Source organism: Urocampus carinirostris, chromosome 10 (assembly GCF_059441175.1).
Source record: "Urocampus carinirostris isolate Australia breed hairy pipefish chromosome 10, RoL_Ucar_1.0, whole genome shotgun sequence".
Taxonomy (NCBI): domain Eukaryota; kingdom Metazoa; phylum Chordata; class Actinopteri; order Syngnathiformes; family Syngnathidae; genus Urocampus; species Urocampus carinirostris.
Genome location: NC_142358.1, coordinates 13,603,405 through 13,624,061, shown reverse-complemented (window position 1 = coordinate 13,624,061; position 20,657 = coordinate 13,603,405). Strand labels below are relative to the sequence as shown.

General features: G+C 37.6%; 1 protein-coding gene across 1 annotated transcript in view; it reads right to left on the bottom strand.

The window, feature by feature from the left end:
- Window positions 1–20,657, bottom strand: part of exoc3l2b (exocyst complex component 3-like 2b) — a 38,188-nt gene that overhangs the window by 8,492 nt on the left and 9,039 nt on the right. Inside the window, exons 2-10 of the mRNA XM_088345151.1 lie at window positions 18,706–19,176; window positions 15,918–16,153; window positions 5,915–6,183; window positions 5,587–5,838; window positions 4,762–4,880; window positions 4,576–4,690; window positions 2,117–2,227; window positions 694–794; window positions 520–636 (exon numbers count right to left, since the gene is read on the bottom strand). Coding sequence (XP_088201277.1) covers window positions 520–636; window positions 694–794; window positions 2,117–2,227; window positions 4,576–4,690; window positions 4,762–4,880; window positions 5,587–5,838; window positions 5,915–6,183; window positions 15,918–16,153; window positions 18,706–19,176 — 1,791 coding nt within the window. The remainder of the gene's footprint in view (window positions 1–519; window positions 637–693; window positions 795–2,116; window positions 2,228–4,575; window positions 4,691–4,761; window positions 4,881–5,586; window positions 5,839–5,914; window positions 6,184–15,917; window positions 16,154–18,705; window positions 19,177–20,657) is intronic.

Genomic DNA, 20,657 nt, shown 5'->3' with positions numbered 1-20,657 from the left:
AGTCAAAGTCCAGATTTAAATCCGATTGAGATGCTGTGGTGTGACCTAAAATGGCAGTTCATGCTAGAAACGCCTCCAATATTGTAGAATTGAAAATGTTTTGCTAAGAAGAGTGGGCCAAAAGTCCCCCACAGCGTTTTGAAAGACTCATTACCAAATGTTGTAAACATTGATTTCTGTTATTCTATATATGTTATTATGGCCCAAGTCTCTGTTAGGTTCATGAGGAAATTACTTTTTCACATATGGTCATTTGTGTCTCATTAAATGGAATCAGCATTTTAAAAGTGCATTTTGTATTTCTTTGGGTTGTCTTTGTGTGATATAAAAATAGGGTTGATTAAATATGCAAAAACACACAGAACTCATGAAGGGGGAAAAAACTTTTTCGCGGTACTGTACATCAAGTGTGACAATCTAGTGCGGTCTGGTCGTTGTTATTTTTGTGACATTTTCAAGACAGGGGTTATTTTTGAATTTGTGAATTAAAAACTATTGCTTGACTTCAAACTTTAAAACCTGAAAGGCGGGCAGCAGTTGACGAGCGCCACCGTTTTGGAGACGTAGCCATCCTCGTGCTCTCCAAACATTCCGTTTTGCATCCCCTCGTGAAACATCTCCACTTTGCGCTGGAAACTGAGAGAAAATAACATCAAATGATGTGAGAACACCCTCGACGTCTCAAGTGTTTACCTGTAGAGGAAGTCTGCCAGGCCGTTGAGGCTGCACTGAGCCACTCTGGAGCCCAAGTTTCTGTTAATGGCGGATGAACGTTCAAGGTCAACCTGCAGCCTCTTTAAAATAAAAATGGGGGGGCGGACATCAGGTTTAGTACCTTTTGAGACAATGAAAATAATTTTTGGGATGAAAATATTTTAAAGTTTACTGTAACTTACCTCATGTAAAAATTATTCAAGAAATCATTATTTCTTACATATTTGGTACAAATTTGGAAACGTTTACAGAAATCGCGGAGGTTATGTTCCACAAATAACCCGAATAAGCAAAATCCCTGAATTAAAAACTTTAAATATTTACAATGATTATACAATCAAATACTGAATATTAACACTGAAACAAACATAAAAAACGTTTTACAGGCTCAAGCATTTCTATAACAAATAAGACCGTCCAAACATTTTGTTATTTGTCTTTTTACAAATAACTACTGTACAGTCTGATAATAATAAGTGGAGAGATTGTTTAGCCAATCAGAATGCAGAATGCAAATTTGTGACGTAGCGAAACAGTGAAAAGTAAAATGCGTTATAGCAAGGGTTGGATGTACTGTAAAAATATATTTCTTAAGGTAAAGAGAAAGTAGAGTACTTTTAGTTTGTACAAAAATGTAATCTTTGTGAACATAGATTTAAATGACTTCCAGTGTTTGGTATATTTATTGTACTTTTTGGGGGTGGAGTGAGGGATTTGCAAAATTGTCTTTATTCGTAATTCATACTTTTTGTTTAGTAGATTTAACCATTTTCTAAATTTGTTCATGAACTTTGTTTACAATGTTAGAATGAATTGTTTGTTTCTAAACTCATATAAAACATTGAAACGATATATAGAAAAATATTACCTTTGCCATGACAAATAATCGGATACTAGTAAGTAAACTAATCCTTACTACGCATCTAGTAAAAAAAAAATGTACTGTGAGAAAATATAAAACATACTTGTTTTTTTAATAACCTGTATATTTTTACACCAAAATAATACAGCTAAACTTGAATAATAATAATGATAATAGTAATAATAATAATAATACATGGATATATTTATTAAAAAAAATCCCGTCCTCATATTAAAAAAAAATCAAATTCAAAACGCTCTTGTCCAATCCAAACTTGTTCTGCTCGCCTTTTGTGGCCACTAGGTAGCATCATTCTATCAAGACAAATGAATGTAAATTGTGGTTTTGCGTGAATCCTTAAGAACAGGAAAATGTTCATGTTTATTTTGGAAAAATCTGAAGAGCCAAGCCTGATTGTAAAAAAAAACAAAAGAAATCAAAGCAGAGTGCATCTTGCTGTAAAAACAACTAAATTAATCAAGATACTAAACAATATGTGGGTGTCAGAAATTAGGGAAAAGGGGTAGGCAGTTTGTGCACCTGAATGATGGTTTTTGCTAGAGGGATGTTGTATTCCTCCACATGTAGTGTCTCCATCCACCTCCTCGCCTCTTCATCCAGTACCTGACTCAACTCCGTGGTCACCTTGGCCTGCAGTAAGACATGCACAGAGACAACTCAGTAAAACAAAACAAAACTAAGAGTCAACTAAATTAGATTTTCTGTTCAATACAATGATTGATATATGTGCCATTCCAACATCAGTCGATCAAGATCAAGCCCAGAGGAAGATGTATTGCATCTTGGAGCATCCTGCTGCCAAGGAACAATGTTGAAATGACTTAAAAAGCTTCATTTGAACAAACGAAGTGAACAAAAGAGAGCCGCGAAGCTTCTTTTAGACTAGTGGTGCTTGTCAAACTACTACCCGCAGGCCACAGAAGGGCCAAAAGGCTTTTTAATCTGACCTGCCAAATGAAAATGTTAGTATCATTGACCATAAATGTAATCTATGATTTTAATTTGTTGATTCAGTCTCCCTCTTGTCCCTCATGCGTCTTCCCCTCATGTTTTTTTAATAAAGCATTATTGTGCACTTCACTTAGGTCAACTTTCAAATAACTGGGTACATTTTTCTGTGCTTGATATTTATTGTGTTTATTTAACAAGGTGTTACGTTTAAACCTTAGTAGATTGCCAAAATAAGTAGAGAAGACATGAATGGATTTTGAGCTCGCAGAGAAGACTGGGAAAGAGGTCTTTAGATATGAGATTTACATCTTGTCCTGAAAAGAGCGGGCTTTGGAGGAGGGATTTATTAAATCTTCATGGTTATTTAAAACAGATCAGTCCTAAGTGGTGTGACTATCAAAGAACAGCAACATGATTGGCTGATAACGACAATGATTTAATAGTCCAAGCAAAGACCCACAGTGGACACTCAGTCAAAATAAGGAACTAGAATCCTGTGTCATCTCCTTTGCATTGATCCAAAATGAAAAACAGAATACACTTATCACAAGATATTAATCAAATTTCACACAAAACAGGACAAAAAAAGCTAAACCACATTCAGGTTATTTCATGCATATTACCAAATTTAAATAAAAGTGATTAAAAAGGCACATCAGTGGTTTATTTATAGAAGAGAAAATTAAATAAAATATAACATGTACTGTACACCTAGAAGCCTGCATTTTTAACCATTCATCAACACATATCTGCTATTCTAGAAATATTCTGTATCTCCATTTTTGTCATTTAATTTTTGCATGAATGTAGAAATGAAAAAAAAAAACAAATTTAAAAATGCCCTATAAATAGAGATACCCCTTTCTGAATTAGCAGCGACAATATGAGAAAAAAATGGTAAGCCTACACCATCTTTTGTGTGTATTTGATTCGAGAGTGTGTGGCCGAATAAAAAAAACAAAAAACAAATCTGAATACAGTATATACCCTTTTTTCCCATCCGGCCACTAGGACATTTTTTAACCCAATGTGGCCTGTGACTCAAAAAGTTTACCCACGACTACTTTAGACTTAAGTTTTTCTTTACTACCATGATATGACCGATTAATGTTAAGGTGAGTTTTCTCCTAATACACCATCAATATTATTATATTATATTAATTATATTACACCAAAAAAGAAAAAAATACTATAGAAAAACTACAAAAATACTACTGTTTGACTTAAGGATCAGAGCTTTAGGGGTCCTGAGCAACCAGAGCAGAGGTGGGCAAACTACGGCCCGCATTTCTGCAAAAATACCTCAAAAAAAGACCGCTGCAATACGATAATACAGAAATACCGCAACATAAATACAATAATACTACAAAAAACTACTATGGAAATTGTACAAAAATAATATTGCAGAAATAGTGCAAAACCACTGTAAAATATAACTACAGTTGTAAAACAAAAATACGGAAATACTACAAGACGTGACAGCAGAAATTCTACAAAAATACTGGAAAAAATTGAACTAAAGCAAGACTACAAAAATGAATATCAAAAGAAGTGCTAGGAATTAGATATACTAAACCATTTCAAGGCAGTGGAGGTGCATTGTTCATATTTTGTTTTACTTAAAAAAAAATATGACGTTTTTTCATCATATTTAAGCTTATCCTGTCCTTCATTAAAGGAAAACGTTTTTAAAATGCTTTCACTTCTGGGAGTGCTGTAGTTGAATTTTGGGGTGCTTGACCACTCACAAAAACAGGCTGGTTACGCCCATGGTACAAATTTATTTATTTTAATCATTCAAGATGATGAGTCAATGAAATGAAGCTGCTCTTATTTATTTCATCTGAGTTACTTGGCCCCTAGGTAGCGCCAAAGCTTTATCTTTCAGTTTACTTGAACCTTTTATCAAGCCTTTTTCAATACTGTATTTGCAAATCTAAATGAATTTTATCAGATCTTTTTAGAAATAAAAGCCAGATAAAACCATCAATCAAGCTCAGCTAGTTGTGTGTCAATGCACTTTTTACCCTGACAGAGTTGAGGCAGTCTTCTTCCAGCCTGTCCACAATATCTGAAGGCAGCAGAGGACCCAGCTGAGAGCCTCTTAAAGGGTCTGACACGCACACTTTAGCCAAAACATCCCTAAAACACGCAGGATTTATTAGCACACCCATGTACAAAAACTGAGGCACGATCCTTGTATGTGTGTGTACTTGTTGTATATGTTGTGTAGCCAGTCCAGCAATGAGTAAATGTCGGTGATCTGCAGCTGCTGCTTGGTGATGGCCTGCAGTCGCCTAGCAACAGCTTGGTGGTAACTTTGCATGTACACCTGGATAGAGAAACCATGAGAATTGTTTAACTCAATGACAGTTAAAATAAATTATTCATAATAATTACAATATCAAAATATTACGACCCCTTTCGAATGTCAGGTTTTGTGATGGTAAAAAAGTCCACCACAGCATGAAAGTGAGCTATAAATTTAATTTAAAAAAAAAAGTTTTCAAAGTGGAAAGAAAAATAAACAATCAGAATATGGTTGCACTCGTGTGCACACTTTCTTACTGGGGCAGTGAATACACAGATATTCTCATCATATTTTCATCTAGTGTTTATTTAACTGTAAAGATTCTAAAAAGAGTTGTTCGCCAACGTTTGGTTTGAATCGGAGGTCTCAAACTCGCGGCCTATGGACAGAGTTCGAGTCCCCGCTTTAATATAACAGTTTGATGTTAGTGATGTCTGTGCGAGTTGTATATGAATGCTACCTCCGTGCTTGGAGTGTATGCGGGATAGAAAAAAATATTTGTTGGCAAAACACGACTTTTGTCTGCAATGTGCTTTAAACACGGCATTTGAAAATCTGTGTACTTGACTGGGGGTTTGGATTGAAGGAATGAGATAGAGCCCAAAGTAAATTGCATTTGAGAGGCCTCGTTTAAATAGGCAGAGACAATATATTGGATTATAGATGATGTAATTTCTTTACCTGTCAGTAGAGATCCTTGACTGAATCTGTACATTTCTTATCTCACCTGCCAAGCCTGGTACTCCTTAGGGTAGATGCTGACCACGTTTTTCTTGGCGGCATCAAGGTCATCCACCACGCGAGTTCGGACGCGGTCCAAGTAGCCGGCCAGTTCACCGGCCATGAACTCGGCCCTCTGAGGCAGCGATCCGTCTGCCGCGTCTTCCACCGCCTCTCTCCAGCGCCTCTTCAGCTGTCTCGGTCTCGGTCCGCATGGCGACGACCAGTCCACGTCAACCAGCTCCTCCTGCTGCAAAACCTGCAAAAGATCCCGACATGTTGTTAAGTTGAGTGATTGAGACCTGGAGTGTGGCGTTTTATCTGAGCGTCTTCACCTGAACCACAAGGCCAAGGTTAGGCCCGGCTGTCGGCGAGCGCAAGGACTCCCGGACGACCGCCCAAAGCTCTTTCTGCAGCTCCTCATAGAGCAGTTCAACGTCTTTGGCCTTCCGCCGCCCGCCGTCCTTCAAGCCAGTAGATGGACTGCCAGTCTCTTCAAGGGATGAGCCCCCCTCAGGACTGTTGCATTCCTGCTCCAGCTCCAGGATGTGTGTGTCAGCCAGGAGAAGGTCACGCTTCTTTACTAGTTGAAGGATCTCCAGTACTGGAGGTTATGAGGCAGGTTAAAATGAGATTGTAAGATGACCAAAGGCTTATAAACCAAAAACCCAATATTAGGTCACAACTGGATCAATCTCCTACTTGGGTCAATTTAACCTAATTATCTTAGTTTTTTGACAACCCAAAAAAATGTATTTGTTTTCTACTTGTTCTATTGGCAGGATTTTGCTTACTATTGTTATTATTTTTGGTTATTTTAATCAATATTATTCATTATAGTTGATTCATGGTTGGTTTATTTTTTTTTTAATTTTTAACTTGCATGGAGAGCAGTAGGACAATACAAAAACCATGAACAATGCAAAATTCCAAATGTGGTCTATATTTATTTATATGTTTTTTGGATAAAATCTCCTAGGCTACTAAAAGTAAATCCGCCCTAAAGACTGGAAATCCGAAAACAGCAAAATGATTGGACAATAGTTACAATGATGTTAACAGTGCGTAATAGTCAAATCAATGAACAACAGTGATGTATAATAGTCTAAATAACAAACTGGCATCCTATGCATACAGTGGGACCTCGATTATCGCGGTTAATGGGGACCAAAACCACCCGCGAAAAGTGAAAATCTGCTAAGTAGCGACGCCCCTTCAAAAATGCTTAAAAAAAAAAAAGGAAATTATTTTATTTTATTATTTTTTTTTTTTTAGGCCCGCGAAGCTCTGAACCTCCGAACGTCGAAGTAGCAAGGTCACACTGTACTACTTTGCAGGATTTCAATATTAAAAACAAAAAAGGTATTAATTGTTATTGAATATATTATTAATATAAAATCTTTTAATATTTTCTTCATTTTATTTTTATTATTATGGTGCTTATTTTATTTAAAAAGTAAATAGCTAATTCCCTAAAAAATAAGATGACAATATATCACAACAAGAAGAGGGTAAGTGGCTATTGTTATCGTTAAAGATTATTTTAGTTTTTTTTAAATATTATATGTATTTATTGCTTTCTTGGTTTAACTAGAACAATGTCTAAATATATAGTAAAATAAGAATAAATATCAAAAACATTCATATTTAGCGTTTTTTACCAGGTTTATCTAGCAAAATAGTAAACAAAATGAGCACAACTGTATACATGTTGTGGAGATATTTTCTTTTTTTACTCGATTTAAAGTTTTGAATATTTAGTGAAACAAGTACAATGACCATACCGTCCTAATTTTGTAAATTTATTGCATGTCTGGCAAAAAAAGCATTTTTAAAACATTTGAATTATATTATTTTTATTTTATTAAAATAATTATTCAAAATAATCATTATATCATAAAAATAATAAGATTTACTATTTATAAGAACATTTTTTTATCCCATTTTCTCTTAATTCTCTTTTACGCGTTTATCCTGGAGCGCCAAGTCCAAACACATTGCAAGCAATGTTCACTACGTTTTTATCAATGGCATTAAAAAAGTTTCAATTCAAATTAATTGAACAAAATGATAGTTTTATTACTTTATTTTTCTAACTGAAGTTGATGATGTGCCATGGAATGAACCAGTGAAATTCTGACCCGAATTGGCTTAGAAGGGCACAAGGTCATGAGAAGGAACTGACTAAAATAAATAAAACACGATAAAGCTAGGCATGCAAATGACAACAAAGAAGGGAAACAATAGAATAGGACAAGAGAAACAAAGAGAAAAGGACGCAGAGGTACAATGTACTGAATATATCAGACTTAAATGTGTTTATGAGGATGTGCAGATGTTGTGCTGTGTGTCTGCCTCAGTGTCCACAGGGGAAGACAGGATGGCACATACATTCACTCACATGCACAGGAAGGGTCGAAGTAAAATGGAACAATGTGGGCTCAACATGGCAGGTTTGTAACTCCATTCCAGTGCACATGTTTAAATGTGGAATGCTTCCAAATCGCCTTCCTAGTCATTTTTAAAGGGGACGAATCATTTTATCTCTAAAATGCAAAAACATACTAGACTTCAAATTGTGGACAACCCCAAAACATACTACACAATCCATGTGGAGTTTATCTATTTTTACTATTAACTTTTATCAACATCTTTAGGTTCCATCATGGGTCTCCAACCTTTTTCAAGCTCAGAGCTTCTTTTGGGTAATAATTAGCGCAAAGGGAATCCAGTTCAGGGTGTCCCCTGCCCACTGCCCGAGGATAGCTGGGATTGGCTCTAGCACCCCCGCGACCCTACTGAGGATAAGCGGTGCAGATAATGGATGGATGGAATCCAGTTTGATGTGCATTTCTAAAATAACAACTCATTATGTTATTACTATGTTGTTATTAAGTAATTACCGGTTCATTATGGAATATAATGTAGTTTTAAAAGGCAGAGCCTTGTCTGTTGAATTACATGGGACTCAGAAAATGTAAGAGGAAAGTTGGCAATGTATTGTTTCTGAAATCTGGTTATATGGAGGCTGTTATCTGGCTAGCATTGAACCAGTACGTGCAGAGCACCTGTTTTTGGCCCAGAATTAATCCCAGATGTTAAACAGTGACGTGCAGTCAGGGGAGGCATCATCATGGAAAAATAAAATAATAAAATCAAATTACATTGACTTCACAATTTTTGGACATGCTTTTTCAAATTTGCGGATTTTTCCTTTTACATTATATTATTAATAAAATGTGTAATGTAGTACAGAGTGATGCATGCAATTCTCTTGAATTACTAATTATAATAGCAAACTAACATATAGTCAAGCCATCCAGTAATTTTTCTCTTGTCTTATGGACTTGTTTTCTTAATTGGGGATTGCCTATTCATTGATACTTTTATTAAGAGGGAGCCATATAAAACACATTACTGTGCTAATCGTCTGCAGAGTGAGCCACGCAGTTCTCTTGCTTCATGGCAGAGGGCGATAGTGTGACCAAGGATTCTTTTTTGGCTCACACCTCAGCCCCAAACAATAGAATTAGTGTTAGTATTTGCAAGTAAACAGCGATTCAATCTATAAAGTATTTTTTTCTCGATGCATGGACTTCTTCCATAATAGAGGATTGTGAATCTGAGGAAAGACAATAAAACTTCTTTCTATGCTGAAGTTTATATATCGCTTCCTTACTAAAAAAGTGATGACTAAGATGGAGGTTATTTATTTGTAAATCTGACTTTTCCCCACAAGACATGAACCTTACTATACATCACTGATGTTTAATTCATTTATTCAATATAATGACATGTGGGTGATGTACTCTGAATTTTTTGGGAGTGGTATATGTTGAATACAACAAAAAAAGTTGCGGTCAGCAGTGACTCCTCAGGGACATTGTCAGGTACATTTAAATAAATGTCACCGCAGACAGAGAGCGCACGTACACACACACACGTCAAGGCGGTGCACCAACAGTGTTTTTATTGTTTCGCTGAAGGAAATGTCTCCCATCTGGGTGGGTGATACCCCGTCCACCTTCACCTGCTTCCTCACCGTACACTGAATACTATTTACTGACAGCTGCGTCAGCATTTCCTTTGGGAGCTAAGTAACAGGGCTAAACATATTGGAGTAAAAGTATACAATTGATTTAGTAAGTAAGAAAAACGCTGAGGTTTGTGTCTGGCGAGTCACAGACAGATTTACAATTAAATGAACATACAGCTTAATCATCATTTATTTGGCAGAGCAAGAAAGCAGTAGAAAGTCTATGCACTGCTTTTTGAATAAAACATACTGTAGATATGAAAAAAATACTTTCAACGCAAAAAAATGACTTCATGGCTCGACTTGCTGTTGGCTTGCAAATACTAATTCTATTGTTTGTGGCAGAAGGATACGACAAATCAGAATCATTAGTCTAACCATCTCCCTCTGCCAAGAGGCAAGAGAATTGCGGCCTCAATCTGCATCTGCAGATGGCAATTCAAGTACCGTATATTCCGCACTATAAGGCGCACAGGGTTATAGGGCGCACCCCCCAAAAATAGTTTTTGGTCCTATATTTTCCATACATAAGGCGCACCGGATTATAAGGCGCTACAATGGGAACGTCGACAAAACAGTCAGATAGTTCAGTCAAACTTATTACCCCCTTAACATTCCGAAAGCTTGCAAAGAAGCAAATACGTGTCGTAGACACGTGCGGATGCGGTGTCCGTACGATGTCACCAAACAAACATTTCTTAGTTTCCATTTTATTTTATTCTGGCAACTGTGTGGACAGCAAAGTAAGAATTTGATTGTGCAGGGAAACGGGGTTCTTTACTGTGCATATGACAATAAACACTTTGAATTGAATTTAGTTTAAAAATAGACTCATCACAGAAACATCAAGATCGTTCTAAAACAAGATACCGGGAAAATATAAAGCCGCATAGCTCACCTAAGTTCTCTTGCAGCCTTCACGTTCATTAATGACACGTAAGCATGGTCTTCTTACAACCGTGAGTGTAGTAAATCCAGGAGAGTAAAATATTTACAAATACAGAATAGTAAAAATTGTTTTCTCTATGCTGTAGTGATTCACATTCATCTTTTTCGACCAATTGCAGGCTTTGTTTCGCCCCTTTAGCCTATGCGAGCCTGTAAATGATAAAAAGGATCCGCCCCCTTTACCGCCGAATAACTTTAGCCAATAGTGAATGATTCAAATGATGATTGACACATTCATTAGGAAATGAAACGCCGGTATATAAATCCCAGCATATACCGCGGACTACTTCGCCTTCGGGGGAAAATCTAGTCGGCGGCTGCTTGCTTTAGTTGCAAGACTTTGCAACTTAATATTGATCCATATATAAGGCGCACTGTATTATAAGGCGCATGGTCAGCTTTTGAAAAAAATAAAGGCTTTTAGGTGTGCCTTATAGTGTGGAAAATACAGTAATAGGTTACATACTGCTCCTTTTGGAGGAAAAGTGTTAATAGATACATAATCCACCATTATATAAAAAAGTCCATGCAAAAGGAAAAAAAACACTGGATGGCTTGACTTGCTGTTAGCTTGCTAATCCTATCACAAAATCTATCGTTTAGGGATGATGTGTGCATAAAATCAGAATCCTTGGTCTCACTATCGCCCTCTGTAACATAATTGCATGTCTCACTCTGCATCGGCAGAGGCTCACAACAGTAATATATTACATACCAGTTAAATTAATAATATTCATAATATAATGTGACAATTGAGCAATTTTAAAAAGAAAATGCCCAAATTTTGAAGCTAAATAAAAAAGAACATTATTAGTGTATGACTATAAACATTTCATATATTTTTATTTTATATTTCCATGATGATAGGTTTGGCAAAACCTTCCCCTGACTTCCCTGACTGCATGTCACTAGTACAAATATTGTCACAACCAAGCTGTGTGTCAAACTATAATTTTTTGTTCAATATACCGATAGGTCAGCTAAAACGTTTTAAGTATTTTATACACAATGAATATATAACTTATACATAAAATTGTCAAGGTTGCGTGAAGTCATTCACTTAGCTGCGACATCATGATATTCTCCATACCCACGATTGTGAAACAACAAATCTGTTTATGGAGCTGGGAAAGACATCAATTATGATACACCATAAATCATTTTTTCAAATCTTGTTGCGTCATCACAGGGCCTTTGGACGGTCCTCCCTTTCTGTCACCAGGCGTTTAGGAAGTGATTAACGAAAAGTCTGTTTTATGGCATCGCTGACCTGCCACAAAGCAGGGAAGGACAGGCAAATCATTGACCATACCCATTGAACAGAATTTGAGCGTCTTATCCACAAGGACAAAAAATATGCAACCAGGAACTGAATAGAACACCACAATAACAATGGAAACAGTTAACTAAGTTTTCAAAGCTTTCACTGTTCAACTACTTTTGAGACAATTAACTAAACTCTAGTCTAGTCTTAATTGCTCAATTACTTATGAGATTTTAAATTTTGGGAGACTTAAGTATTTTTGGAATCGTTGATAATTAGCTAACATAAGATAGAAAAAAATAAAAATTAGCATTAGCATGGCAAATAGGATTTGAATAAAATTGATTTTTTTAGTTCACTTTTATGGCTAAAATAAAATCAACTCAAACACAATGGAGACGATTAATTAAACTTAAGCTTTCACTGTTCAATAACGTTTGAGATTATAGATTATGCAAGCACGTTTTAAGATATTTTGTAGTCATTTGACATGAGTCAAAAATACCATATTATTCATACAGCCCTCAACAACAGTCCTTTCGGTGTACCAAAGTGCTTTACAGTAGATCAAAGAAAAGCAATAGGTAAAAAACAAACAAAAAATAAAAAGGGAAAATAAAGACAATCAAATACAACAGAATCGAATACTATAAAATATTTAAAAAGTATTGTAATTTAAAAGGGTATTTAAAGCCATCCCGAAGAAGTGGGTTTTTAGCCTGGTTTTAAATAGGCCCAGGTCAGAAATGAGACGCATCTCGACTGGTAGCTGAGTCCAGAGCCTGGAGGAGACAACAGAGAAGGCTTGGCTAACCCAGCGTTTATATTTTTACCTAGGCACTTCCAGCAGAAGTTGATCCTTGTACCTCAGAGCTCTACCAGGATTGCGAAAAGTTAAAAGCTCAAATATGATGGGGCAAGGCTGTAAGGAGTTTTTAAGAACAAAAAAGTTTAAAATGAACTCCAAAAGGACAGGGGAGCCAGTGAAGAGAGTTAAGAGCAGGAGAGATATGCACACGTGGTGTTGGTTAAAAGATTGGCAACAGCGTTCTGCACAAGTTGAAGTCTACTGAGGGATGACGCCAACATAAAGTTCATGACAATAATTTAACATTGTGCTTATTAAGGCATGCGTAGGTTACAAGGTCCATCCATTCATTATCTGCACCGCTTATTCTCAATAGGGTCGCGGGGGTGCTGGAACCCATCCCAGCTATCTTCAGGCAGTGGGCAGGGGACACCCTGAACTGGTTGCCAGCCAGTCGCAGGGCACACAGGGACAGACAACTCACTCGGTTATTCACACCTAGGGACAATTTGAACCGGCCAATTAATCTAACATGCATGTTTTTGGAATGTGGGAGGAAACAGGAGTGCCCGGAGGAAATCCACGCAAGCACGGGGAGAACATGCAAACTCCACACAGGAGGTTCGATCTCATGACCTCAGAACTGTGCCGCACACGCGCTAACCACTGTGCTGCCCGCTTTCAAGGTCAGGACGGCTTAAAAGCAATTCAACTTTGGCTAAAAGACGCATCTGAAAGAAGCTCGTCCTGAATACATTGTTGATGTGTTTGTCAAACTGGAAGGGACAAAAAAGTCAAAAGTCACACCCAGGTTTCTGACGGTTGAATTCAACTTAGAAGACAGGGGGCCGAGGCATAAACCGATGTTTTGTGGTCACTTTAAGAGTTTAAATTAAATAAAAGCAACTGAAATTAGAATTAAAAATGAGGGCTATAGTTCAGAGGTTTAACCTGTTTGCGTGTTCAGGGGTGTATTCATTTGTAGGTTCAGTCTATTTTTGGACTGCTTCTTTGGGAATGATTTTAAAATTAGCATGAGCATTAACGACAGAATCAGAGAAAGCAGTGTAAAAATTGATTAAGTGATCGAATATTTGGAAGAACACAGTTTTATTGCCAATTTTTGGCTTAGATTTCACAGTTAGCCTACATATTAGCATTAGCGTCATAGTCTGAAACATGAACCCTCACTTTAAGTCAAGTAAAGGCTGCTGTTTTGTTTTACACGTCGTTATCTTAGTGTGGTCTTAAGAAGCCTGCAGAAAACTTCATCTTTTAATCTTTTTTTGACATCACATTCTTCACGCTAATGCGCATGACCACAATAAGGTTCTTGTTAACTACTAAAGGTCCTCTAAAGCAAACATTTAGGCAGGCATAGAGACAGTAAAAGGTAAAAAATGGGCGTGGGCTTGTCCCTGCTATGTGCTATGTGTCAACGGTACACAAACCCAATGAAGGTACCAACAGGATCATGTTTGGAAATCACACATGAACACACGTCAGCAGATAAGATGACAACAAGCTCACACTTGAAAAAACATAATATCAAACATTCCCAACGTTCCAAACTCAAACACTGGAGATCATAATTTGAGAACCACTTGTAAAAAAATTGAATAATTTTGAAATAATACCATCTTCATTGTTGCACAGTTAAATGATGATGTTATTCTGTGTATATCATGGTACTGCAACACAAAAAAACGTTTTTCAAAAAACGCACTGATCAAAATGAGAAAACACAAAGATCAAATTTAAAGAACAACAACAGCTTTGGCATGGAAAAAAATCTGAAGGTTACAACAGTCAGCAATTAGTAAGAAGTGTACTGGCTCTTGCTGTGAATGGCTTCGGCACATCTGTAGCCACAGGATAGCACTAGTCTTTCACACAGCTCCGTTGCGATTTTGGTCCTTTCTTCTTCCAGCCTCCTCCACAGTTTGGCGAGAAACATGCACCAAACTATGACACTTTCTACTCCACCTTTCACTAACTTTTTTACACATTTTAGGTTTAGTCTTTCTCCAATGTGTCGCCGAACACAATGCTTCCCTTAAAACCCAAGTAAACTAAATTTACTTTCATCACTGAATTGAACTCTGGACCAGTTTTCCTCTGTCCATGCAACATGTTCCTCACCAAACCTCAGTCTAGCTTTTTGATGTTCTTTTGCTGCTGAGAGGTTTGGTCACTGCAGTGTGCGCCTTCAGTCCAAATGCCCTTTAACGCTGAGACACAGTACAGCAAGACAGATCCAGCGAGTAATTCCAGCTGGAGTGTGAAAACAATTATCCATGAACAGCGTCTGCAGTGACCTGTCCTCTCTTGCACTTATCTTGCGTGCTTTGTAAAGATTCAATATCCATGAAATCAAACATTTGGAACTATCAACTGGCCTTGATATGGCCGATGGGGTCTTCTTTTTTGTTTTCGTCAGGATAACTTGCTGCCAGAGGCTTTCAGTCACTTTAGAACAGCAGTGTTCTCGTTTGCCTGCGTCCCTGTGTCCTAGACGCATCATTTTTGCTGGGGACGCATAGTCTCAAATCAACGTGCGTAACACAAAGTTGTCATTATTACCCGATTACATTTTTTTTTTAAACAAAGATTTACCGCACTCCAAACTTTTTGTCAGGCAGATCCGGCAGATGTTGTTTTGGTCTTGCGTTTCGAGTTTTTGTCTGCACGCTGATTTCGAGTTGTGTAGTGAAAAGACCCGTCTCTTTCTAGAGAACCGGCTTTTTCGCCTCAACTCATCAAAGAGAGCCGGCTCTCTAACGGCTCACTTGCTTTGATGCATTATATTACGAATTATTATGTTGTATAAAGAAGTTAAGAAAAAAAACGAAGTATAAAAGGCGAAAATGAAAAAAGACAGGTTTGTGGTTATCCCTTTAACCGGGATATTACCAACAATAATTTGATGCAGAAAATGAATTAATAATTTGATGATTAAAACTGAATGAATATATAGATTTTTATTATATATTTGTCGCCGATTTACAATTTCAACCTCGATAACACCAAATTTTGGGGACCCATAGATCTCTGTTGGGACCCATAGATTTTTGAGCATGCGAGTCCCCGGGACCCATCACTTTTCAGAGGTAAAATGAACACTGGAACAGCCCATCATATTGCAAAGTCAGTGAAACTAGCAATTTGTAATGCCAGTCAAATATAGGTTGACAGATAATCAAGGAAATTAAAAAGTAGTTAAATCTCTAGAAGGTTATCAGGTTATCAGTAGCTGACAACATTCTTAGTGTTTATGTTTACCTGACAGTGGTTCTCTGGGCTTGACTTCCACTTCAGGTTCCTTGTGTACTGGTTGGTCTTCGGGACCCTGAAACGAAGGGTCACCCGGCTCTCGCTTGGTCTTTCCTAGGCCAACCATCTTCATGAAGGACAGGCGGCGGCTGGATGAGTCACACTCGCTGTCAGGACAATTCACATCACCGTTGGCGAAAGATTCTTTCCGGAAGCTTAGAGTGTCGCGATATTTGCCTGCAAACCTGCAAAAGAGGCAACATGTATGCAGTCATGGTGACTGTCCAATGTCAAGAATCAGACGGTTTAAAGTCACTGTATCCAAGTTTGTGCAATGTAATAGTGTATTTTTCAATGCATCTGTGCAAAGTCAATATTTGTGATGGGCAGAATAGTTGATATATATTTGTTTTATAAACTTTTTATGACACCATTTAAATCAAAACCTATAGAAAACTACCAGGAAGATATTAGTGAAGACACCATGACATGTATAGGCCGTTACCATATTCACAGGCCAACACCAAAACCCTCCAGACACATCATTGCAAGCTATCTCAACTCAAAAGACTACCCTTGATGAAATGAGCATTTTTTTGACACAACAGATTTATTTTCGTAGCCTAAAAGTAAATACCCACAAAGCCCCACCAGGAAGACCAGTGTGCTGACAATTAAAATGAACGTCGTATATTTAATCTGGCCGCTGAAATCTGCTATCTTTTCAGTTTATTTCGTTCCGTTAAAATGAAAAATACAATACATTTTTTTGTTCATCTGACTTGCATCAATTGGCAAATAATCTGACATCTACTCAACAGTTGGGTTAAAGAGTGGACTAATCTTTGTGCATCAATTTCATGCAACTCCCTGAGATGAAAGGTATTTCTTAAAAATATCAGTATTTTTTTAACAAAGGGAATGAGAATTGGTAGTAGTATTCCTGGTATATCATTCTGAATAAAAAAATGTGGTATCAAACTTTCCTAGTTAAAATGAGTAAAAACAGTTGCTTGTCATATCAGACAAGTTTGCCTAATTCAAAGGTTCTTCACCAGAGTACATACTTAAAATAACCAAACGATTCTGCCCTTTGGGTCAAATGTTCTTCACAAACATTTTTGTACATATTTTTTGTTTATTATAATCAGTTTAACTTCTTGCTTTTGTTGAGTTAAAAAAGGATAGACAACCTTTGAATATGATTATAACAGTTCAACTTTAAAAAATATCACGATTATTATAAAAAAAAAGAAGAAAAATCCGCCTTTGTTGCGTCTTCATTTTTCCACATTAAAAAATAAGGACATCAATTGTAAAAAAAAAACAAACAATTGAATTGCCCAATTATACCTAGTTATATTGTGAAAAAAATCCTAGCTGAGCAATCTTGTTTAAAAAAAAATAGAAATTGTCCTCATTTAGTTTGAACACCTTGGAAAATTTAGTGGTTTAAGAAAACTTTTTTTTTAAGTGGGGTATTGGAGAAACGCAACATCACAGGTTAATTTTGCTTTAAGTCTAAAAAGGGGGATGTTTTAATCTATTAAAAATAGAGTCCTTTGCTCATAATAACACACTTTTGGTCATATTCCAAAAAAACAAGGGTCAATATTAAAAAAAAAAATCTTCATTAAAAAAATAAAATAAATAAAATGAGTTGGTTTTATACAAAATGCGCCACCAATATGGTTCATTTTGTAAAGAATTAAACATGTTTTTGGTGATATTGTAACACCCGCTCCCATTCCACCCTGAAAAACCTGGGTAATCTAAAATAAATTGTGCTTGTTTAGTCTGAACCCTTTAAAAAATTGTCCCGTTTTATGAAAACTTAAAAAATGTGCGGTATTGTACAAAGACAGTCTACAATCCTCTTACTTTTGGGTGGAAATTCAAAAAAAGGTGTTTTTTAATTCTCGATAATTGCATAAATCGCTCATAGTAGCAAGAGAATTTGTTGTATCATCAAAAAAAACGAGATAACAGAAGGCTTTTGTTTGAAACAACTCCCAAAACATTTTTGTAAACCCTCAAAATTATGTCATTCTTTGTTAGAACCAAATAACCTGGGCCGTGTTATTGAACAAAAAACCCCAAATAGTGGCTTGTGATGTTTAAAATAATACTGGAGAATAGGTGTGTCTTCTACAACGCAACCAAAAAAATGTTGATCCAAGTGATCCCATTATTTGATTGGTCCAAATTTCACCTTAATTTAGTTAATTTGGGCCAAGTGTTTTAAGAGTGTGGCAGCATGTCAATTGCACAATGCCACACCCCTCCTTAAAGTAAAATTGAAAATTAAGAGTAAAATAAGCATTTGAATACAAACATGGGAATACCAACTACTAGTTACCATTTTTGCTCAGATAAATACTTTAAAATGTTACCCCAGAGATACACTTTACATTCAAAAGTTTTCATGTTAGGCTGATGATACGTTAATTCTGCTCGTTTCCGTTTCTAATATTTGACACCTGCAAAGGTGTTTGCATTGGATGACAGTTTGTAATTTCCTCTCTGTTGTTTGTTATTTTGACTATTATATACGGTTTACATCATGGTCACCATTGGCCCAACATTTTGCAGTTCTTTGATTTCCTCACCCATTATAGCCGATCTACTTCTTGTAACACAGGAGATTTACTAAAAAGGGATCAAGGGAGGACCTTTGGAACAGATTGCAATTTTTGCATCATGTTCAAAATTAAATTCATTCCATCCTCATTTTGCCCACCAAAATTATAAACTTATCACCTGAGCAGGTACAAAGACTTGTTGGCTGTGTGTTTACCTAAGAAGACTTCCTTCTGAGCTCCTGCGACCTCTCTTCTTCTTGTCCCCCGGGGACGGAGTTCCCTGCGGTGATGGCGTCCCTTCCTTCCCTCGGCCAGACAACCTTAAATTCTTCCCCAGCTTCCCCAAACTTTTCAACGGGGACTTGATAAAGGACCCCTTACTCTCCCCTCCTCTCCCTCCTTTGGCTTTCTTGCCCTCATTGGCCTCGTTCTCGTCCTCCTCGTCTTCGAAGGGGTTGCGGTCGCCGGGAATGTTGCCATCCAGGAAGGATCCGGCTGGTGACCAAGAACGGTCGCCGCGGCTTTCGTCGTCGTCGTCATGGTCGAAGGGGTTGTGGTGTCGAGGGTTGATGTTGAGGCTCATTCTGCGAATAAATAGGGCGTTGTCCAAAGTGGGGCCGCCGCCCTTCAGGCGCACCGGCAGGTTCTTAAAAACAGGCATGGCGGAGCTGGGTGAAAGGAGGAACCTGAAACAAACAAACAAAAAAAAAACGTTTGGCATCATAACCCAATAATCTATCTATCTACCTTGGTCATATCCCTCAAGAGGGGTGACCGACAGCAAGACACACACATACAATAACAAAGAAAATAAAAGGGAAATAAATAACAAAAACAAAAAACAAAAAAACCCAAAAAATTTTGGACCATGGCCAACCCAATTGCCCAAACACCCAAACAAGTTAGGCACCTCAGCACCCAAGTTGGTCATGCTTTCGTCCCTCCAGATGAAAAGGGACACCAGAAAGCGGCCATGTCACTCGGGTCAGGGTGACACAACACACTCTTTTGTTCAACAGCAGGGCCTGACAGCTTTCACTGGTATACCCCTTTTGCATCATACGGGTCCCCAGCCCATCCTTAAGAACGCGTTCACAATCCCACTATCCTTTCACAACACCTCTCCACTCCTTTCTATCACCAACAAGAGCTCTAGCTTCCATTATATTTAGACCTCTTTCCTGCAGTGCACTCATAACACCATCCATCCACGTCAATCGCGGTCTTCCTCTTGGTCTCCTTCCATTGACTTCTGCTCTGTAGATACTCTTCAACATTCGCTCCTCATCCATCCTCTCCATGTGTCCAAACCAACCAAGTACTCTCTTATCAACACGCTTGCTCAGTTCCACGACTACTCCAGTTCTGTCTCTCACAATTTCATTTCTCAGTCTATCCAATCTTGTCACTCCTAACATAGTCCACAAACACTTCATCTCAAAAACATTCAACCTCCTTCTTAAATCTGCGTTCAGGCTCCAAGTCTCTGCAACATACAACACAGTCGGCACAATCACACTCTCATACAGTCCCCTCTTAACATCTATACTAATACTCTTGTTGTTCATCACTCTCCTCAGAGCACCCAAAACCTTGCTTCCTTGATTCACTCTGTGCAATACCTCACACTCCATTCCACCAACTGCAGCCAAATCACAACCCAAGTACATAAAGCTTTCAACTTCTTCCAGCACCTGTCCATGCAACCAATAATCTACAATGAATTATTTAATCCAATAGGGGTGGGCAAACCTTATGTGTCGCAGGCCACATTGGATTTATGCTGAAGGGCCCTATGTGACCTGCAGGCTGCAGTTTGCCCACCTCTGACTTATTGTATAGTTCTGTCATTTTATATTATGCTTTGGGAAATTCCTATCGGAACCGATTGAACATGCTGTTAATTTCATCACTGGATTAGTATAATACCTAATTCACTCTTCGTTTTTCGCGCCCTCAGTGCATCACGGGTTGTAAAATATTCCGTCACCCATTATTCCCGATTGCATGTAGCTGGTAGCTGGGGTCGCTAGTGTGCATTTTTGTTAGGCCTGGCATCTTTTTTTGCTGTTCTGTCGCGTACTGGTTGTTGCTGGAACCAGGAATGCTCATTTGGCTCCTAAAATGAGTTATTGTTACTCCCAATGTTTACCCGAGCATTATTTAA